The sequence below is a fragment of the Lepus europaeus genome, chromosome 1 (assembly GCF_033115175.1).
Source record: "Lepus europaeus isolate LE1 chromosome 1, mLepTim1.pri, whole genome shotgun sequence".
In the NCBI taxonomy this organism is placed as follows: Eukaryota; Metazoa; Chordata; class Mammalia; order Lagomorpha; family Leporidae; genus Lepus; species Lepus europaeus.
The window spans coordinates 47,641,948-47,658,758 of record NC_084827.1 but is presented as its reverse complement, the minus strand read 5'-3'; the positions used below and the strand labels follow the sequence as shown (position 1 = coordinate 47,658,758).

The 16,811-nt window shown below is 46.7% G+C and overlaps 1 protein-coding gene across 1 annotated transcript in view; it reads right to left on the bottom strand.

Moving 5' to 3' along the window:
• Window positions 1-16,811, bottom strand: part of PRKAR2B (protein kinase cAMP-dependent type II regulatory subunit beta) — a 126,566-nt gene that overhangs the window by 33,734 nt on the left and 76,021 nt on the right. Inside the window, exons 3-4 of the mRNA XM_062216826.1 lie at window positions 10,624-10,676; window positions 5,589-5,672 (exon numbers count right to left, since the gene is read on the bottom strand). Of these exons, the coding sequence (XP_062072810.1) occupies window positions 5,589-5,672; window positions 10,624-10,676 (137 nt within the window). The remainder of the gene's footprint in view (window positions 1-5,588; window positions 5,673-10,623; window positions 10,677-16,811) is intronic.

Here is a 16,811-nt window from a genome sequence, read left to right as displayed (position 1 = left end):
GGTGTTAAATTGGAAATGGCATAGAAAATTAATTAATTTTTTAAAAAAAATATTATGTAGGATCTCTGTCTTTAATGTGCTGTACACTCTTATTTAATGCTATAACTAGTACTCCAACAGTATTTTTTTTTTTTTCACTTTGTGTTGCTATATGGGGGCAAACTGTTGAAATCGTTACCTAATATATACTAAACTGATCTTTTGTATATAAAGAGAATTGAAAATGAATCATGATGTGATTGGAAGGGGAGAGGGAGCGGGAAAGGGGAGGGTTGTGGGTGGGAGGGAAGTTTTGGGAGGGGGAAGCCATTGTAACCCATAAGCTGTACTTTGGAAATTTGTATTCATTAAATAAAAGTTTAATTAAAAAAAAAAGTTTTAGCAGGACAAGAACCACATCCAAATATCTTCATGGAGTCCAGCACCTTATATGAGGGGTCTTCAAAAACCTCATGGAAAATGCTATAAAAACACAATGTATGGATTTCAAATTTTTTTTGCACTAAAACAAACATCCTTTAAAAAAAATTTTTTTTTTTTTTATTTCTTGATTGCTTTGAGAGGCAGAGAGACAGGGAGAGCTCCCATCTGCTGGTTTACTCTCCAGGCCTCTCATGTAAGTGCCTGAAACCCAATTACTTGAAGCATTAATTTATGTTTTCATTTCCTTTTTCCACAAAAATTTTGAAGTGATCTCATATGAACCTTGGAACACATCAGTAGCTGAGGCACTGAACTATAAGGAGCTGCACAAAAGGCAGATTATATGGGCTGACTACGCAATTCAATTACAATACATTTGGGTTACTGTAAAAAATATACATCATAAAAATTAAAAGGCTGCTTAAAGTATGAACTCAGTCTAAAATATTCAATCTGCTATGTTTGGGGGCTAAATTCTTATTCCAGGTCGTCATCAACTTTTTCTTATTTATATCATACATCATCTTTAAAAAGGATCTGAGATAGGAGAGGAATAAATCAAGCTAGTTTGAACTCACGTTCAATGAAAGGTCTTTGTAGGGGCAGGCATTTGGTGCTGAAGCCGGGATGTCCCTCAGGAGGCCCACTCACATCTCAAATCAGGGTTCATACCTGGGTTCAAGTCTGGCTCCACACCCCATCCTAGCTTTCCACTAACGCGTACCCTGTCGGGTAGGAGGTGATGGCTGAAGTAGTTGGGACCCTGCCACACAAGCAGAAGACTCTGACTGAGTTCCTGCTCCCAGCTTTAGCTTGGCCCAGTCTCAGCTGTTTGTGGGCATCTGGGGGTGAACCACCACGTGGGAGATCTCTGTTTTCCTCTTTCAAATAAGTAAAAGAATTTCTTACAGTGAGTTTTCAGAAACTTCATAAACATTTGCCTCTTTCCTACAAAACATTCAATAGTGATAATTTATCAGCTGGCTTCTTTTTCTCCTGGAAAGTAGATTTTAAAATATATAAGACTGCCGGCACCACGTCTGACTTGGCTAATCCTCCGCCTGCGGCTCTGGCACACCGGGTTCTAGTCCCGGTTGGGGCGCTGGAGTTTGTCCTGGTTGCTCCTCTTCCAGTCCAGCTCTCTGCTGTGGCCCGGGAGTGCAGTGGAGGATGGCCCAAGTGCTTGGGCCCTGCACCCACATGGGAGACCAGGAGGAAGTACCTGGCTCCTGGCTTCAGATCGGCACAGTGCGATTTGGGGTCATTCATATATATATATATATATATATATATATATATATATATATATATATATAAAAGACCTTCAGCAAAGCAGTAAAACAAGTCTTAAAAAAAATTCCTGTCTACAAAAAGCAGTAATCTTAATTAAGCAAAGGTGTTCCTTGACAAACTACATTAGCAAAGCAATTTTTTAAAAAATGTATTTATTTCAAATGCAAAGTTACGGAGTGGGGCAGGGGTAGGGGGGATACATCTTCCATCCACTGACTCACTTCCCAAATGGCTTCAAGGCCACAGCTGGGCCTGGCAGACACCAGGAACTTCATCCAGGTCTCCCACATGGGTGCAGGGGCCCAAGCTCTTGGGCCATTCTCTGCTGCTTTTCCCAGGCCACGAGCCAGGAGCTGGATCGGAAGTGGAGCAGCTGGGACTTGAACTAGTGCCCATATAGGATGATGGATTACAGGCAGCAGCTGTGCCACAATGCCCGTCCCATAAAACAAGTTTTTAAAATAGTTTTAAAGGCAATCGAAACATTTCACAATGCTTTTAAGAGCATTTCGAGTTGGAACAGCAAGGGAAATCAATTTGGAGGACAGAACAGAAAAGCAGCACACTAGGAAAGTCTAACCAGCAGTTATTTCATGCAGGCCTGTTTATCACTCAGTGTACAGACACCAGAAATCACTGCTCAGTACTGGAGAGGAACTAGAAAGTCAGTTCATTGGAAAGGACATGAACAATGTTAACACATGGCAGCACCGAAACACTGCACTTGAACATTTCCACATCTACCTCCAGTGCTTGGTGCTCAAGGTACGCTGAGCACCCACAGAACCTGGATGCTTGTGAGATATGCCAGCCATGAGCTGGTTTCACTCCAGATCTACTGAACCACCCTACGGAAGCTGCCCTTGAACAAGATCCCCTGCAATATATGGGCACTTCAGAGCTTGGGCGGCACCATTCTGGTGACCTCTGACATCCTCTCATGTGAAGCTCTCGTTGAAAAACAGAGATTGAAGCCTACCCCTAAGCCTAGACTGGTCCTTATGTTTGAGAACACCTGATCCACAGACTGGCTGCATTGCCAATTCAGGATATGGGACCAGGTCTTTGCTTCCTTGGCAGGGGCCACCACTGTGGGTACAGCGATGGTGCTCAGTAAACCTGAGTGGGATGAACTGAGTCCATGAACACAGACGTATCAGATGTGGCCACTCTGAACAACTGGAGTCACACCACAGCAGAGTGTAAGTTCAAGTGTTTGGGGTCACTTAAATACCATTATTCTGTAACAAATAAAAAATATATCTTGGGGCTGGCACTATGGTACAGGGGGTTAAGCCATGTTGCCTGAAGCGCCTGCAGCCCATACAGACGCCAGTTTGAGTTCCAGCTGCTCCACTTTCAATCTAGCTCCCTGCTAATGTGTTTGGGAGGACAGTGGAAGACAGTGCAAGTGATTGGGCCCCTGCACCCATGTGGGAATCTCAGAAGAAGCTCCTGGCTCCTGGCTTTGGCCTGGCCCAACCCTGGCCATTGTGGCCACCAGGGGAGTAAATCAGCAGATGGAAGATTCTCTCTCTCTCTCTCTCTCTCCCTCTCTCTGTGCCTTCGCTTCTTCCTCCAACTCTGACTTTCAAATAAATAAATACATCTTTAAAAATACATCTAGAAATATTATTTATAATTAAATACGCACAGCCAAATAAATACGAGAGGATAACTCAAAGCATTCTTGTTCTAGTCTCATGCTTTCTTTTGGAGAACCACGTGTGTGCTGCGAGCCTTGAGTGGTGTAGGCCAGCCAAAGCGACATCATATGGGAATGCACAGCTCCTGCCCTCCCGAGACTGTAAGGGCCAGGGGTATGGCCAGTGCAGGACTGTCGCAGTCAGCCATCTGCATTCAGCAGTGAGGCACACTGGTCACGTGTGGTCCTAACAGCTTGGGTTTCCTGCTAAGGACCTTAGGAAGGTGAATCAAATCCTTTATTTCCTCGGCTTTTCTTTCTTTCCAAATTTATTTACTTTTATTTTTCTAAGAACTATAAACTTGGGCTACTTTCCATATTCTCAGGGGCTCTGGGTAGACAGACAAAGCTCAATGATTTCAGGACAGACATAGGCCAAGAGACCGTGGCATTGGGGCTGGCGCTGTGGAGCAGAGTTAAAGCCCTGGCCTGCAGTGCCGGCATCCCATTTGGCACCGGTATGAAACCTGGCTGCTCCACTTCCAATCCAGCTCCTTGCTAATGTACCTGGGAGGGCAGCAGAGGATGGCCCAAGTCCTTGGGCCCCTGTACCCATGTGGGAGACCCAGAGGAAGCTCCTGGCTCCTGGCTTTGAATCGGCTCAGCTCTGGCCATTGTAGCCATTTGGGGAGTGAACCAGCTGATGAAAGATCTCTCTCTCTCTCTGTCTCTCTCTCTTTCTGCCTCTCTGTAACTCTGCCTTTCAAACAAATAAAATAAATATTTAAAAAGAGAGAGAGAGAGACCGTGGCATTGAGTGTGTTGAGTCCAGGCAAGTGATATAAATATACACATCCAAATATGAAGAGAGGCTGGCGCTGCGGCGTAGTGGACTGAGCCTTTGCCTGTGGTGCCGGCATCTCAGGTGGGTGCTGGTTCATGTCCCAGCCATACCTCTTCCGACCCAACTCTCTGGTATGGCCTGGGAAAGTAGTAGAAGATGGCCTGAGTGCTTGAGCTCCTGCATCCACATGGGAGACCCAGAAGTTGTTCCTGGTTCCTGGCTTTGGATCGGCCCAGCTCCGGCCGTCACAGCCATCTGGAGAGTGAACCAGTGGATGGAAGACCTTTCTCTCTGTGTCTGCAGCTCTACCTCTCAAATTAAAAAAAATTGGTTTTGAAGAGAAAATGTATTTCTTTAGATTTCAAACACTATAACAGAGTAAAGCAAAAATAAAAACCAGTTGCAAAGTTCTAAAAAAAAAGAGACCTCCAAAGTCACAAATGTAATTCCTGCCAGCAGAGGACGGAGCAGAAATGGTATTAGAGACAAAGGAGACTTAAACAACATTTCAGGGTGTGAACACACACTAGGACGGAAAAACTGGCATAATGCAGCCCCTTCATCTTTCTAAAGACATCTTTTTAAAGCAGATCTCATCTCAAAGATAGCGGGTCTTGATGCAATGCAATGCTGTCGCCTGAGGGCAATCTGCACACTACAAGATGTGAATATGACCAACAAGAAAGAAGCATGCTGAGGAGTCGACCATGCTTCACATGTGGAAGCAGGCAGCTGGGGTGCTTTCCTAAGTGACCACACAGTGGGGACCACACGGAAGCCGTGGCCAAGGAGGCAGAATGCTTAGGTCAGGGTGAGAGGCATGATCTGAACAGCACATTTACTCAGACTGAGAGGAGGTAATTCTGGAAATATCCAAACCAACACCCTTACAGAGAACGACCTCTCCTACCTCGAAGATGAGCAAGATGTTACAGTTGGTTCGCGTAATCCTAGGGGTTACAAACAGCCAGACATAATCACTAGCACTGGCTGCTGAGCCAGGCCATCTGCCCAAGGCCCTGAATGCCCAGTCCTGCGTATCCCTGCTGTTTGCGTAAAGAACGCAACGTCCAGTGCTTCTCTACCTGGGCCATGTCCCAGGGCTGGGCCTGTAGCGAGTGACCGTGAGGGATGAGATCGTATCTTTCCCCCAACAAAAAGCCCAGCTTGCCTACTCCTTGTTCCAAGAGTAGTGCCCCCACCAAACACAACACTCCCCACCAGCAGCACAGCCTACTGCGTGTGCAGGCAGCCACGATAGAGCCTCGGCCATCACCCCAGAGGGCTGTCAGCTAGCTCGTGACCAGGGTAAAAGTGAATACCCTGCATGGTTCTCACACTGCTCCCCAACAACACCATTTCCATGGTCACGGTTTCTCTTACCGGATCCAGGTTCTTAAACAGCAGGATGTCTTTGCAAGCCTCTTGCAATCTATTTCTTTGATCATCAGTTTTGGGATGTATGATCTAAAAGGACCACAAAGGTAAAAAACAAAGTCATTAGTCAAATATCATCTCACTCAGAGGGATAAATATCTCCTAAGCAAACATCAGTAGGAATCCTCCAAGGCGTTGCTAGTGCTCAAGCTTATATTAGGTCAGTGTCAAGATTCACTGTTAGCCACTAAGTAGGGCAGGGGGGTGGAACACACTCATCCATACTGCACCTGAGTGGTTTTCAAAACAGTGGTTTCCCCCAGGTGAGCAAGTTCATGGTGCAGAGCTCTGCTGGCTATAACACTCTAACCCTCCCGCAGGTGGGGATGTGCACAAAAGGCTACAGCAGCCAATCAAGACACTGCTTGCTTCTTTTTCTACTGAGCTCAATGCTTTCAGGATGCAGCTCTTCGCTCTGAAACTTCATACAGTGTCTAAGAACAAGTAAGTTCTTAACTGTCTACCTCATTAGATGTCAAACACGTTTTCACGCACACTGTCAACTGTCCCCTCCCTCAGCCTGTACGTGACTTTCAGAAGGGAGCAAGCCCATGCCACTTCAAGACAGAGAGGAACAGGGAGAATGAACCCCAGGGGTGCTGGCACTGTCAATGGAGAATGAACTGCAGGGAAAATAAAACTCTCCACTCTCATTGTACTTTTCCTTGGGGGAGTTGAGACCAGCTGGAATGGCCTCTGCGCGTGGGCCCTACCAATGCTCTGGAGCCTGTTTCGACTAACAGAAAGCTCAGTTCATGTGCACCAGAACGTCCACTCTTTTGCAAGCATCGGCTGTTTGTGACTACAAAATGAGTCAGATACAAGAGACACAGGAGAGGTTTCTTGGTGACCAACAAGGCACTTTTATCTATTCTAGTGTCACCCAAGGTGCAAGTGTGGGAGCTGACGAGCAGGTGCCTCACCTCCTCAATCAGCCAGCCCCAGGCAGCAGCGGGTTTGGTACCCACCACCATTTCTTAACCCACAATGAGAAATTTAAATCAGTATTCCACGCCCCATCAGATGACTAGAACTGAATGAAAATCACAAGCCTGAGAAGCCCTGAGAACCAGGACAGCAGGTGTGACCTACAGCTAGGTGTCAGTTACAGATCCCAGGTGACTGGCAGCAAGTGGAAGACGTCACCATACTTCCTCCTCCAAGCGTCAGGAACACGTCAGCCTTTGCTTACTGTCTGCCCAGCAGTCACCTCTAAGTGGATTCTGAGACAACGAACAGATGGAAACAGAAAATGCAGATCCTGTTTCCACTACTTCACGGCTACGCAGGACACCTGGAACATGCACACACTAAGTGACACCAACCAAAACGCACTTCTTCCTACTTCAAGTGAGGAACACAATACACCAAACAACACAGAAAGTTACTCATCACTTCACAAAACCCATCTAGAACCAGAGCAACCCTGAATGCCTGCCTGCCTGCTCAGGGCCTCTGTCCTCCTCGCAAAGGGTAGGGGCACCACGCCTCCAGGGTGCACCTGCTTCATTCTCACTGTCAACTGAAACACTTCTGAGGAAACCTTGCCCCCCTCCCCAAGCAAAAGCCAGGCATCTCCCTCTTTCCCCTCCCTGCTGCTACCTACCATCAATTAACCCTTTTTAACTATTTTTGCCTGCCATTGCTACTGGCTGCAGATCTCCCAGTTCCCTCGTTCCTTTTCCCATGGATCAGCTCAAGCCACAGTGAGCTGCAGCCTGTGGCACAATTCAGGCCCCAACCCCCACCTGGGGTCTCCCGGAGGCGGCCTCGCCCTGTCTCTCCATGGACTGAAGGTCTGTGTTGACTGGATCCCTACTCTGCTGCACCATCCCTCCAGCACTCCCATTTTGGTGTTCATCACTGGCTTACCTGCTGCTGGTTGCCTGTGCCTGCTGCTAGAATATAAACTCTGGGAGAGCAGGGACTCAGCCAGGTTGCTCACTGCTGGATATGAGACGCCAGGCTAGATATGCAGAAAATGCTCCTGAACAGAACAAAACCAAACCCCTGGGGAGCCACAGGACACAGAGGCATTCTGCTCTCACACTGACCGGCTTTTCACACCCAGCTTCGGCAAGCTGGGTGGGCACAATCCCCAAGTGAAGGCAACCCAGCCAGAGTTGAATCTATCTGAAACTCTTGGGAACTGGAAACTTGAACTCAGAGACAATGGGGAAAAAAAAAAAAAGCAATCGATTTGGAATCAGCGCTGTGGCATAGTGAGTGAAGCCACCTGCAGCACCAGCAAACCATATGGGAGCACTGGTTTGAGTCTCAGCTGCTTTGCTTCTGATCCAGTGCCCTACTGATGAACCTGGGAACGCAGAAGATGGGCCATGTACTTGGACCTCTGTCACCCACATGGGAGACCCAGATGGGGTTCCTGGCTCCTGGCTTTGGACTGGCCCAGCTCAGCTTTGTGGCCATTTGGGTGATAAAAGATCTCTCCCTCTATCCCTCTCATACACACACACACACACACAGATACACAGATTATCTATCTATCTATCTCTCTCTCTCTCTCTCTATCTATCTATCTATCTAGGAGAGCCCCTCTATCTCTGCCACTTAAACAAATAAAACAAATCTTTAAAAATCAAGAGTAATTGGTATCTAGGTCCCCCTAAAGAGAAGCCTTCTAAGTTTTGCATCCATGCTGCTGGCTCCCAGAGCTGGCCTGGCTCCTGCCTGCCAGCCACAGCTTGGCCTATGAACTCTTTCTGGAATTCTATCAGAACTCCCTCTGCTCAACAGTCTGTCACCAGAATTTCTTTTTCTTATTTATTTCAATGTAATTAGCTTCTTCTGTGCAGCCCAATGAATCTTAACCGAGGACAGCCTCTTCAACAAAACTATCAGAAATTAGTTAAGAGTGAATCAATCGGCTTTTGGGTGCTGGTTCATGTCTGGCTATTCCACTTCTGATCCAGCTCCCTGCTAATGGCCTGGGAAAGAAGTGGAAGATGACCCAAGTGCTTGGGCCCTGCACCCTCGTGGGAGACCCAGATGAACTCCTGGATACTGGCTTTTGCCAAGTTCAGCCCTGGCCATTGCAGACTTCTGGAGAGCGAACCAGCAGATGGAAGATCTCTTTCCGTGCAAATAAATAAATAAATAAATATTGAAAGAAAGAAAGAAAAAGAGGGAATGGGCCAAAAATTCTGCCTGATCTGATGGGTAAAGTGGTGGCCAAAATTCCTCTCAGGATCTCACAGGTTTTGAGCGGTGAGTTACAACACTGTACTTTCAAACAGTATCAGTAAATGCTCTGGGACATAGAGTTTCGCCATTTCAAGCAACTCACCACATCTGTATCAGGGACTAAATTTTATCACAGACAGGTGTGCACAAATCTGAAGGGGGTATGGTCCTCAGATGTCACTCATGACTCTTTCTGTCAGTGCACAAAGACCCAGCGACCACGGCGGGGTTTTTGCAGTCTGTGTCAGAAGTCAGTGAACATGTCTGGAACTAAGGTGGTGCAATTTCCAAGCTAAGAGTCTTCAGTAACTTAAGTCCTGGTCCTGAGAAGCCATACTGGCCGCTGGGAGGCTCCCTGGGGACAGAGTAAGTGGGACGTCGGGATCTCCCGTGACCAGAGGCTCGCGCTCTTTCTACCGCCGGTTTTACAGACGTTTCAGGAAAACCTCATGGTGTGATGCCTTCGGGACACAGCTTCTGCTTTTCCACAATAATCTCCACCTTCCTGCGGCGCTGCTTCCCCACATTACACCTCTACTTTATTGAGGTATTTCTCAGAGGCCCTTGTTTAAGCTTTTTTTTTTTTAAACTAAAGTTTTGGTTTTTTTTAAACTTGCTTGAAATGCAGAGTTACACAGAGAGGAAGAGAGACAGAGAGAGAGAGAGAGAGACAGAGAGATTTTCCATCCATTGGTCACTCCCCAAATGGCTGCAACAGCCAGGGCTGAGTCAGGCCAAAGCCAGGAGCCAGGAGCTTATTCAGGGTCTCCCATGTGGGTACAAGGGCCCCAGTACTTGGGTCATCCTCAGCTGCTTTCCCAGGTACATTAGTAAGGAGCAGGATACAAAGTGGAGCAGCAGGTATGGCCAACTCTTATTCTGTTTACTTTTTCCTGAATAAATAACAGGGGAATTAACCTAAAGGACACAGCTGAAAGACTCCTAAGAGCCACATGGGACAAATTCTTAGAAAAACACTGGGGCCTCTGACAAATCAGCAGCTGAGCAAACCAGCAAGGGCCACAGAGTTGAAAAAGTACTAACTGCTCTCAGGACGTCATTTTTTGGTGAGTTTTATTCTTCTGTCATTTTACTGTGAGTTTCTGTTTCAGAGGGAGGCTCTGCTGTGACACAGGAAAAGTAATGTGAGGTTTTTCCCAGTATTTTTCTTCACTAGAAACACACAGGGGTGGGGTATGTCCAGCCGGCAGGCATACGAGGTCTATGACAATGCAACTCCAGGCGGGACTCAAAATCTCAAAAGATCTACACCAGGCTACTTCTTAAACTGATTGTTTTGTATGGACCTGTGAATGATGTTGTAAGTATCCAAATGGCCCTTGGCAGAAAAAAGGCTCCCCAGCTCTGTAAGAAAAATAACATTATCACTGAAAACTGCAAAGATTTCCCATCACCAGCACGTATTTGGCCAAAGAAATAAAACTACAGCTTCAGTGAGCACATCCAAGAGGTCCTCAAAGAGTTCACAGCAAATGCATGTTATGAAAAACCACGCAGGGATGTCAAAACTTTCTGCACCAAAATAAACTTACCTTTTAAGTCCACTTTTCCACGAACCATCTTTCCTTTTATCCAAAGAGAAATACTCATAACAAAAATAATTCTACACTAGGCTGTCAAAGGCACGACTAAGAAAAGAAACAGGCAAAGTAATTTCATTATGTCTGCTGTCAGCCCACTAACATCCTTTCTATTGTTTTCCTTCAATCACATGAGAGTTTCGATTTACAATGAATTCATTCAGTAAATGACATACCCTGGACTCAGCATCATCCTCTTCCTCATCAGGATTGTAAGCTTCCGCACACACTACAAACACAAAAGTAGACATTTTAAAGATAATCATCCAAAACACCCCACATTACCATAAACACATCTTTAGAAAGGAAGAACAAAGAGTAGCATGATACAGAAGCCCAGGGCAGGCAGGCTGCCCCTACAACCAGTTCCAGCTTGGAACCTGAAAGGAATTTCCTAACACATAAAGCTGTACTTGAGGATACTGTCAATTACTCTTTGCTCTCTCCCCTTTCAGAGACACAGAGTGTAAACGCTTTTGTCTTCTTTGCAAAGCAGAGAAATACCAAAGAACAGCAGCATAAAAACAGTCTAAGGTTGCCACACGTGATCAAGTTATCCTCATAGATTATGGAGAACTTAATCTGTGTTTCCCCAGTATTTTTCTTCACCAGAAACACAGGGGTGGGGTATGTCCAGCCAGCAGGCATACGAGGTCTATGACATTGCAACTCCAGGCGGGACTCAAAATCTCAAAAAATCTACACCAGGCTACTTTTTTTTTTTTTTTGACAGGCAGAGTGGACAGTGAGAGAGACAGAGAGAAAGGTCTTCCTTTTGCTGTTGGTTCACCCTCCAATGGCTGCCACGGCCGGCGCACCGCGCTGATCCGAAGGCAGGAGCCAGGTGCTTATCCTGGTTTCCCATGGGGGGCAGGGCCCAAGTACTTGGGCCATCCTCCACTGCACTCCCGGGCCACAGCAGAGAGCTGGCCTGGAAGAGGGGCAACCGGACAGAATCCAGACCAGGCTACTTTTTAAACTGATCGTTTTGTATGTTGCCACACATGATCAAGTTATCCTCATAGATTATGGAGAACGTAATCAGTGCAGAGCAAACATTAGCAACATTCTGCCTATTCCTGTCTTCGCTCTGCGCTGAGTTTCCATTGCTCGTTCAATTTGTTTAAAATCTGCTTTTTTCGGTTAGCACTGTAGGAACATCACATGCCACTGGAAACATTTTGTAAATATTGATTTTAAGGACTGAAGATTATTTGTCACAGGCTATAATTAACTACTTCCCTAATGCCAAACATGTAGATGGATTTTATTAAAACAGCTTCACGGTAAGCATCTTCCTGCATAAACATTTGTCCACATTTCAAATTATGCCGCAGGCATTATCACTGAACGTTGTTCTCTGGGGCTGGAAGGTATGAGAATTTTCAGGCATATTTACACCAAACTTCTTTCCAGAGGAATCGCAGGCAGCATCCATTGTCCTATGTAAAAAATGCTCCTCTAGTTGTAGAATAGATTTGAAATTGTTTAAAATCTTTGCCAATGTAAAAGAAGAAAGGATTTAGATTTTTTTTAATTACTAAACTTGAATAATTTTTCAAATGCTTCTTGGCTGATTATAACACTTCATTTGTCTTTACCTGTGGGGGAAGACTAGGTTTTCTTTTTGATTTAATCCAGTTCCACAGTATCACTTTATCTGTTACGTTCTCATCATGGTCTTATCCAGTTTGCTTTCTTTCTAGTTTTTATTTATTTGAAAGGCAGAGACAGAGATCTTCCATCCACTGACTCACTTCCCAAACACCTGCAACAGCTGGGGCCGGGCCAGGCTGAAGCCAGGAGCCTGGAACTCCACCTGAGTTTCCCATCTGGTTGGCAGGGGCCCCATCAATCACCGAGCCACCACCAGCTGACCCCCAGGTGCACACCAGCAGGAAACTGGAACCGGAAGCAGGCAGGGACTGAATCCCAGGCACTCAGGTGATGTGAGCACAAGTGGAGTCCTAACCACCGCGCCAAACACCTACCCCCATTCAATCTGCTTTTAAACCGTAATTACAAAGTTTTCTGCACGCCATGCATGTGCGTTCATGTGTGACACAGAGACACCTACCAGGGAAGAAAATTCCTCAGTGTGATTTCAACTCAACCTTAAGGGTCACAGAGGTATCACTCCCTTTGAACCTGAAAACCCCCCTCTTCGTATCTGCAAATGTGAAGATGTGTTACTTCTCTTCTTTCAGTTTCTTAAGGGTAAATCTTCTCACTTCTACTCTCTTGCCCATAACGGAGTTTATTCTGGCACTGATATGGAAAGTTCCAGAACAAAGAATAGCTAAAGGGCTGACCAGTATCTTTCAGGGCATGACATCAAGAGCACTAGACCAACATCAGCACCACCATTACCACTCTACTACAAAACCTGACCCTGGCTTTCCGTTCTTCAGGCACTGATCTACACATCTAGAGTGGTGGTGTCCACCTGTGCCCCACACACAGGATGAGCGGCATTGCCTAGAGACATTCTGGTGGTCACAGTGGCCTGGTGGTCACAGCGCCTGGGGGGCTGGAGGGAGGCTGTCCCCACCAGCACCACCAGCCCTGGACAAAGAATTATCTGGCCCCAAACGTCAACGGCACTAGGGCCTGAGAAACAATGATGTCAACAGCACTAGGGCCTGAGAATCAATGACGTGAAGCACATTATCTCATTCCATCTCAGAACAGCCCTGAAGTGGGCAGACGGAAAACGGAGGACTAAGGCACGGAGGGACCAAGGGCACACACTGTGGCATCTGATTCCAGGGCTGCCCATCCTGACTCTGAAGCACCTGCTCCTCTCTGCTGTTCACGCTTGGCTGACTGCCAGTGCAGCGTCTGCCCATCAGCTTCCTGCCTCAGAACCCTAACAGAAGCAGTCCTGTCTCTCCGGGCAGGCTCGCCTTGAAGATCCTCACTGATGCATGTAACCAGAATGCCCATTTAGTGACTGCCTTCCCCCATGAAGAATGGAAGCGGCACGACCAGCCAGTTCTCTCCCTGCAGGAACACCACAGACGAAGCCAACTCACAATTAAAAGGTTGCTTGGTGAGCAGGAAATGGGAAGGAAGAGAGTTTGTCAAATAAATTGAATGTTTAATGGCATCAGGCTGGACAGCCCGAGGCAACCACACACACAACACAGATGGTCCTGCTCCTGTGGCCGGGACACTTTAATTGGATTGGCTGCCACTCTCCAGGGAGCAGGAGGGACTTCTCCTTAGAAAGCCCGGCCCTGTAACTTTCGGTGTCTGTGCACGAGCTATGCCTCTTAGGTAGACTGCATAATTTGTAGGGCACAATGCAAAAAGAAAATTGGGCCTTGTGTTTGGAATTAATTAAGTTTCCAGAGGGTCACAACAGCAGTGCAGAAACCAAAGGCAGTGAGGGGCCTTGTGAGCATGGGGCCCGTGAAGCTGGCTCTGTTCACAGGACCAACACGAACAAGAAGGTGATGTAGGAGGTGAGATTCTCAGTTCTTTAAGGCGAACTATTACATACGCTGCTATATCCTCTGACCCTTAGTGTTCATTCAAAATTTAATTTGCAGAAGGCAATTCTAATGCTCTAATTTTTAAGTTTCCTAATCCCCAACTAAACACTATGTAGAGTAAGAATCTATGATTTTTCCAACAGATCATCAAATTGTTAGGTAGGAAGTCAGATAGGAGCTTATGTGTGTGTGACAAAGGCCTAAGGAGACATCTATGTCCAGCATATGCATCCCAAAGACATCCCGATAGCCTTTCAGGGTAAGCCCAGTATTTGCATCCTGCCCTGTCCCTTCTACCGGATAACCTGCCAGTTGGAGGTCCCCACCCCTTCTGCCTGATAATCTTCCAGGTGCAGCCCAGTATCTGCATTTCAAATATCCTGCTCGGGATCCTGATCCTCCAGGGGGTCCTGCTCATCCTTCCTCTAACCAGGACAACACCAGCCAGACTTCCCCCTGTCTGATAACTTCAGGGGGAAAACTCAGATAGGAATTTTTCATATTTACATCCAAAAAGTCTTTTGTTCCAGGAGGAATAGAGGTGGAGAGGCAAGACCTATCCCCTTAAAAACCCCTGGCCTCAACCAGACTGTGCTCTCAGCCCTCTGCCTCTATGCTGAGCTGCCCACCTGGCCAGGTGTACTCTCTCCACTGAACTATGTAACCCCGCTCTCCCCCAATCTGAGCGACTGGGCATTCTCTCAGGTTCTGTCTGGAGAGGTGCCCATCCGTTCTTACGAATATCCCTGCCCTAATAAACCTTGCTATTTGCTTTCCACTTACTCTCTGTCTCACGCCTGAATTCTTTCTTGCGGGAAGACAAGGACCCAGCAGTTCTCCGGTAACAAAATGTCCCAGCACAACTTAACAACCCCCCTCTTTGGTTTGTGATAACTATTTTATCATGTTTGTTTGTTTGTGGGCTGTTTCACTGAAGCATTTACTGTGCCACAATTGCAAGGATTTAGTTGTTACTGTTTATGTTCCAGTTGTTTCACTAGATTAGAGTTCATCTACCACTACTGCCCACAGCCAAATCAAATTAAAGCACCTGCCGTTTCATAGAGTTGCAATGGTGCCTTTCAGCTCTTTAAGGTCACTTAGTGTTCCCTCTAATTGGAACTCCCCCCACATTTTTCTTCCCAAATCATCCCTTCACTTGAACCATAAAATTAAAAAGTCACAGTTAAATTTTGTTCTTAAAAATTTTTTATTTAGGGGCTGGCACTGCGGCAATAGCAGGTGAAGCCGCTGTCTGCAGTGCCATCATGCCATATGGGCTCTTCTTCAAGACTCAGCTGCTCCACTTCCAACCCAGCTGCCTGCTAATGCACCTGGGAAAGCAGCAGAAGATGGTCCAACTGTTTGGGCCCCTGTACCCATGTGGGAGACCTGAAGAAGCTCCTGGCTCCTGGCTTTGGATCGGCTCAGCTTTGGCCGTTGCAGCCATTTGGGGAGTCAATCAGAAGATGGAAGATTCTCTCTCTCTCTGTAACTCTGCCTTTCAAATAAATCAATCTTTAAAAATGTATTTATTGATTTATTTTGAAACTCAAGAGTTACAGAGAGATAGGGAGACACAGAAAGAGCTCTTCCACCCACTGGTTCACTTCCCAGATGGCCGTTGACAGCACTGGGCCAAGTTGAAGCCAGGAGCCAGGAACTTCATCTGGGTCTCTGACATGGGTGGCAGGGACCTAAGCACTTGGGCCATCTTCTGCTGCTTTCCCAGGCCATTAGGCAGCTGAATCGGATGTGTAGCAGTCAGTATGGTTACCAGCACCCATATGGGATGCCAGCATCACAGGGTGGCGGTTTTATTAGCTATGCCACAATGCCGGGCTTAGGGTCACATCTTGCCTACACAGAACCAATACAGGAAATCCCACTTCTGCACTCATCCTTTGCACACTTCCAACAAAGCGGGAAGAACTCATTACTGTCGCTTAGCATACTATGCTTTCCCAAAGCCATCACAATCTGTTTGCTCTCCAGGCTGGGACTTGCAGTCCCTTCAGAAATTGACTGTGTGATCTTATTCAAGTCCTGGGCACTGACCTGGCGCACTGCCTGGCTGAATGCACATTTCTGAATGAATGGCTGCTTAGGTCTTGGATGGCAGAAGTAACACCTCTAATAACCCACAAGAGCGAATCTGTGTATGCTGAATGGATGGGTGAATGGGTTCAGATGTGCTACATGATGACTCCAAGAAATGGGGACAGAGAGGCTGAGTAATACTGAGAACCTTCTGTGCCATTATTCCCCAAAGGGCCTGGCACAGCTCAGCAAATAAATGTGCAACAAATAAATGAATGAAAGGCTCTGTGCCTGGATGGCCACTCAAACCCAAGCCTTCAGATAACTTGTGTTGCCTCTTAATCTTTCTGAAATGTACCAGGCACTCTGAAACCTAGCTTGAAACTATAGACTTCCTTCCTTGGCTGGCAACTAGATAGTGATGAGGGGGCAGATATCATATATAAATATGAGAGAGAGAGAGAGAGAGAGAGAGAGAGAGAGAGAGAGAGAGAGAGAGAGAGAATGTATTAATATATGAGAGAGAGACAGAGAGAGCTTCCATCTGTTGGTTTTCCCCAGATGGCTGCAACAGCCAGGAGCCAGAAAGCCAGGACCAAGGCACTCCATCCTGGTCTTCCACATGGGTGGCAGGAGCCCAAGGATTTGGGCCATCCTCCACTGCCTTTACAGGAGCATTAGCAGGGAGCTGGATCTAAAGCAGAGTAACAGGGACTCAAATCAGCACTCTGATATGGGATGCAGGTATCACAAGCGATGGTTTAACCTGCTGTGCCACAGTGCCACAATGCCAGCCCCAGAACCTTCCTCTTTGTAGGCCCCTCAGT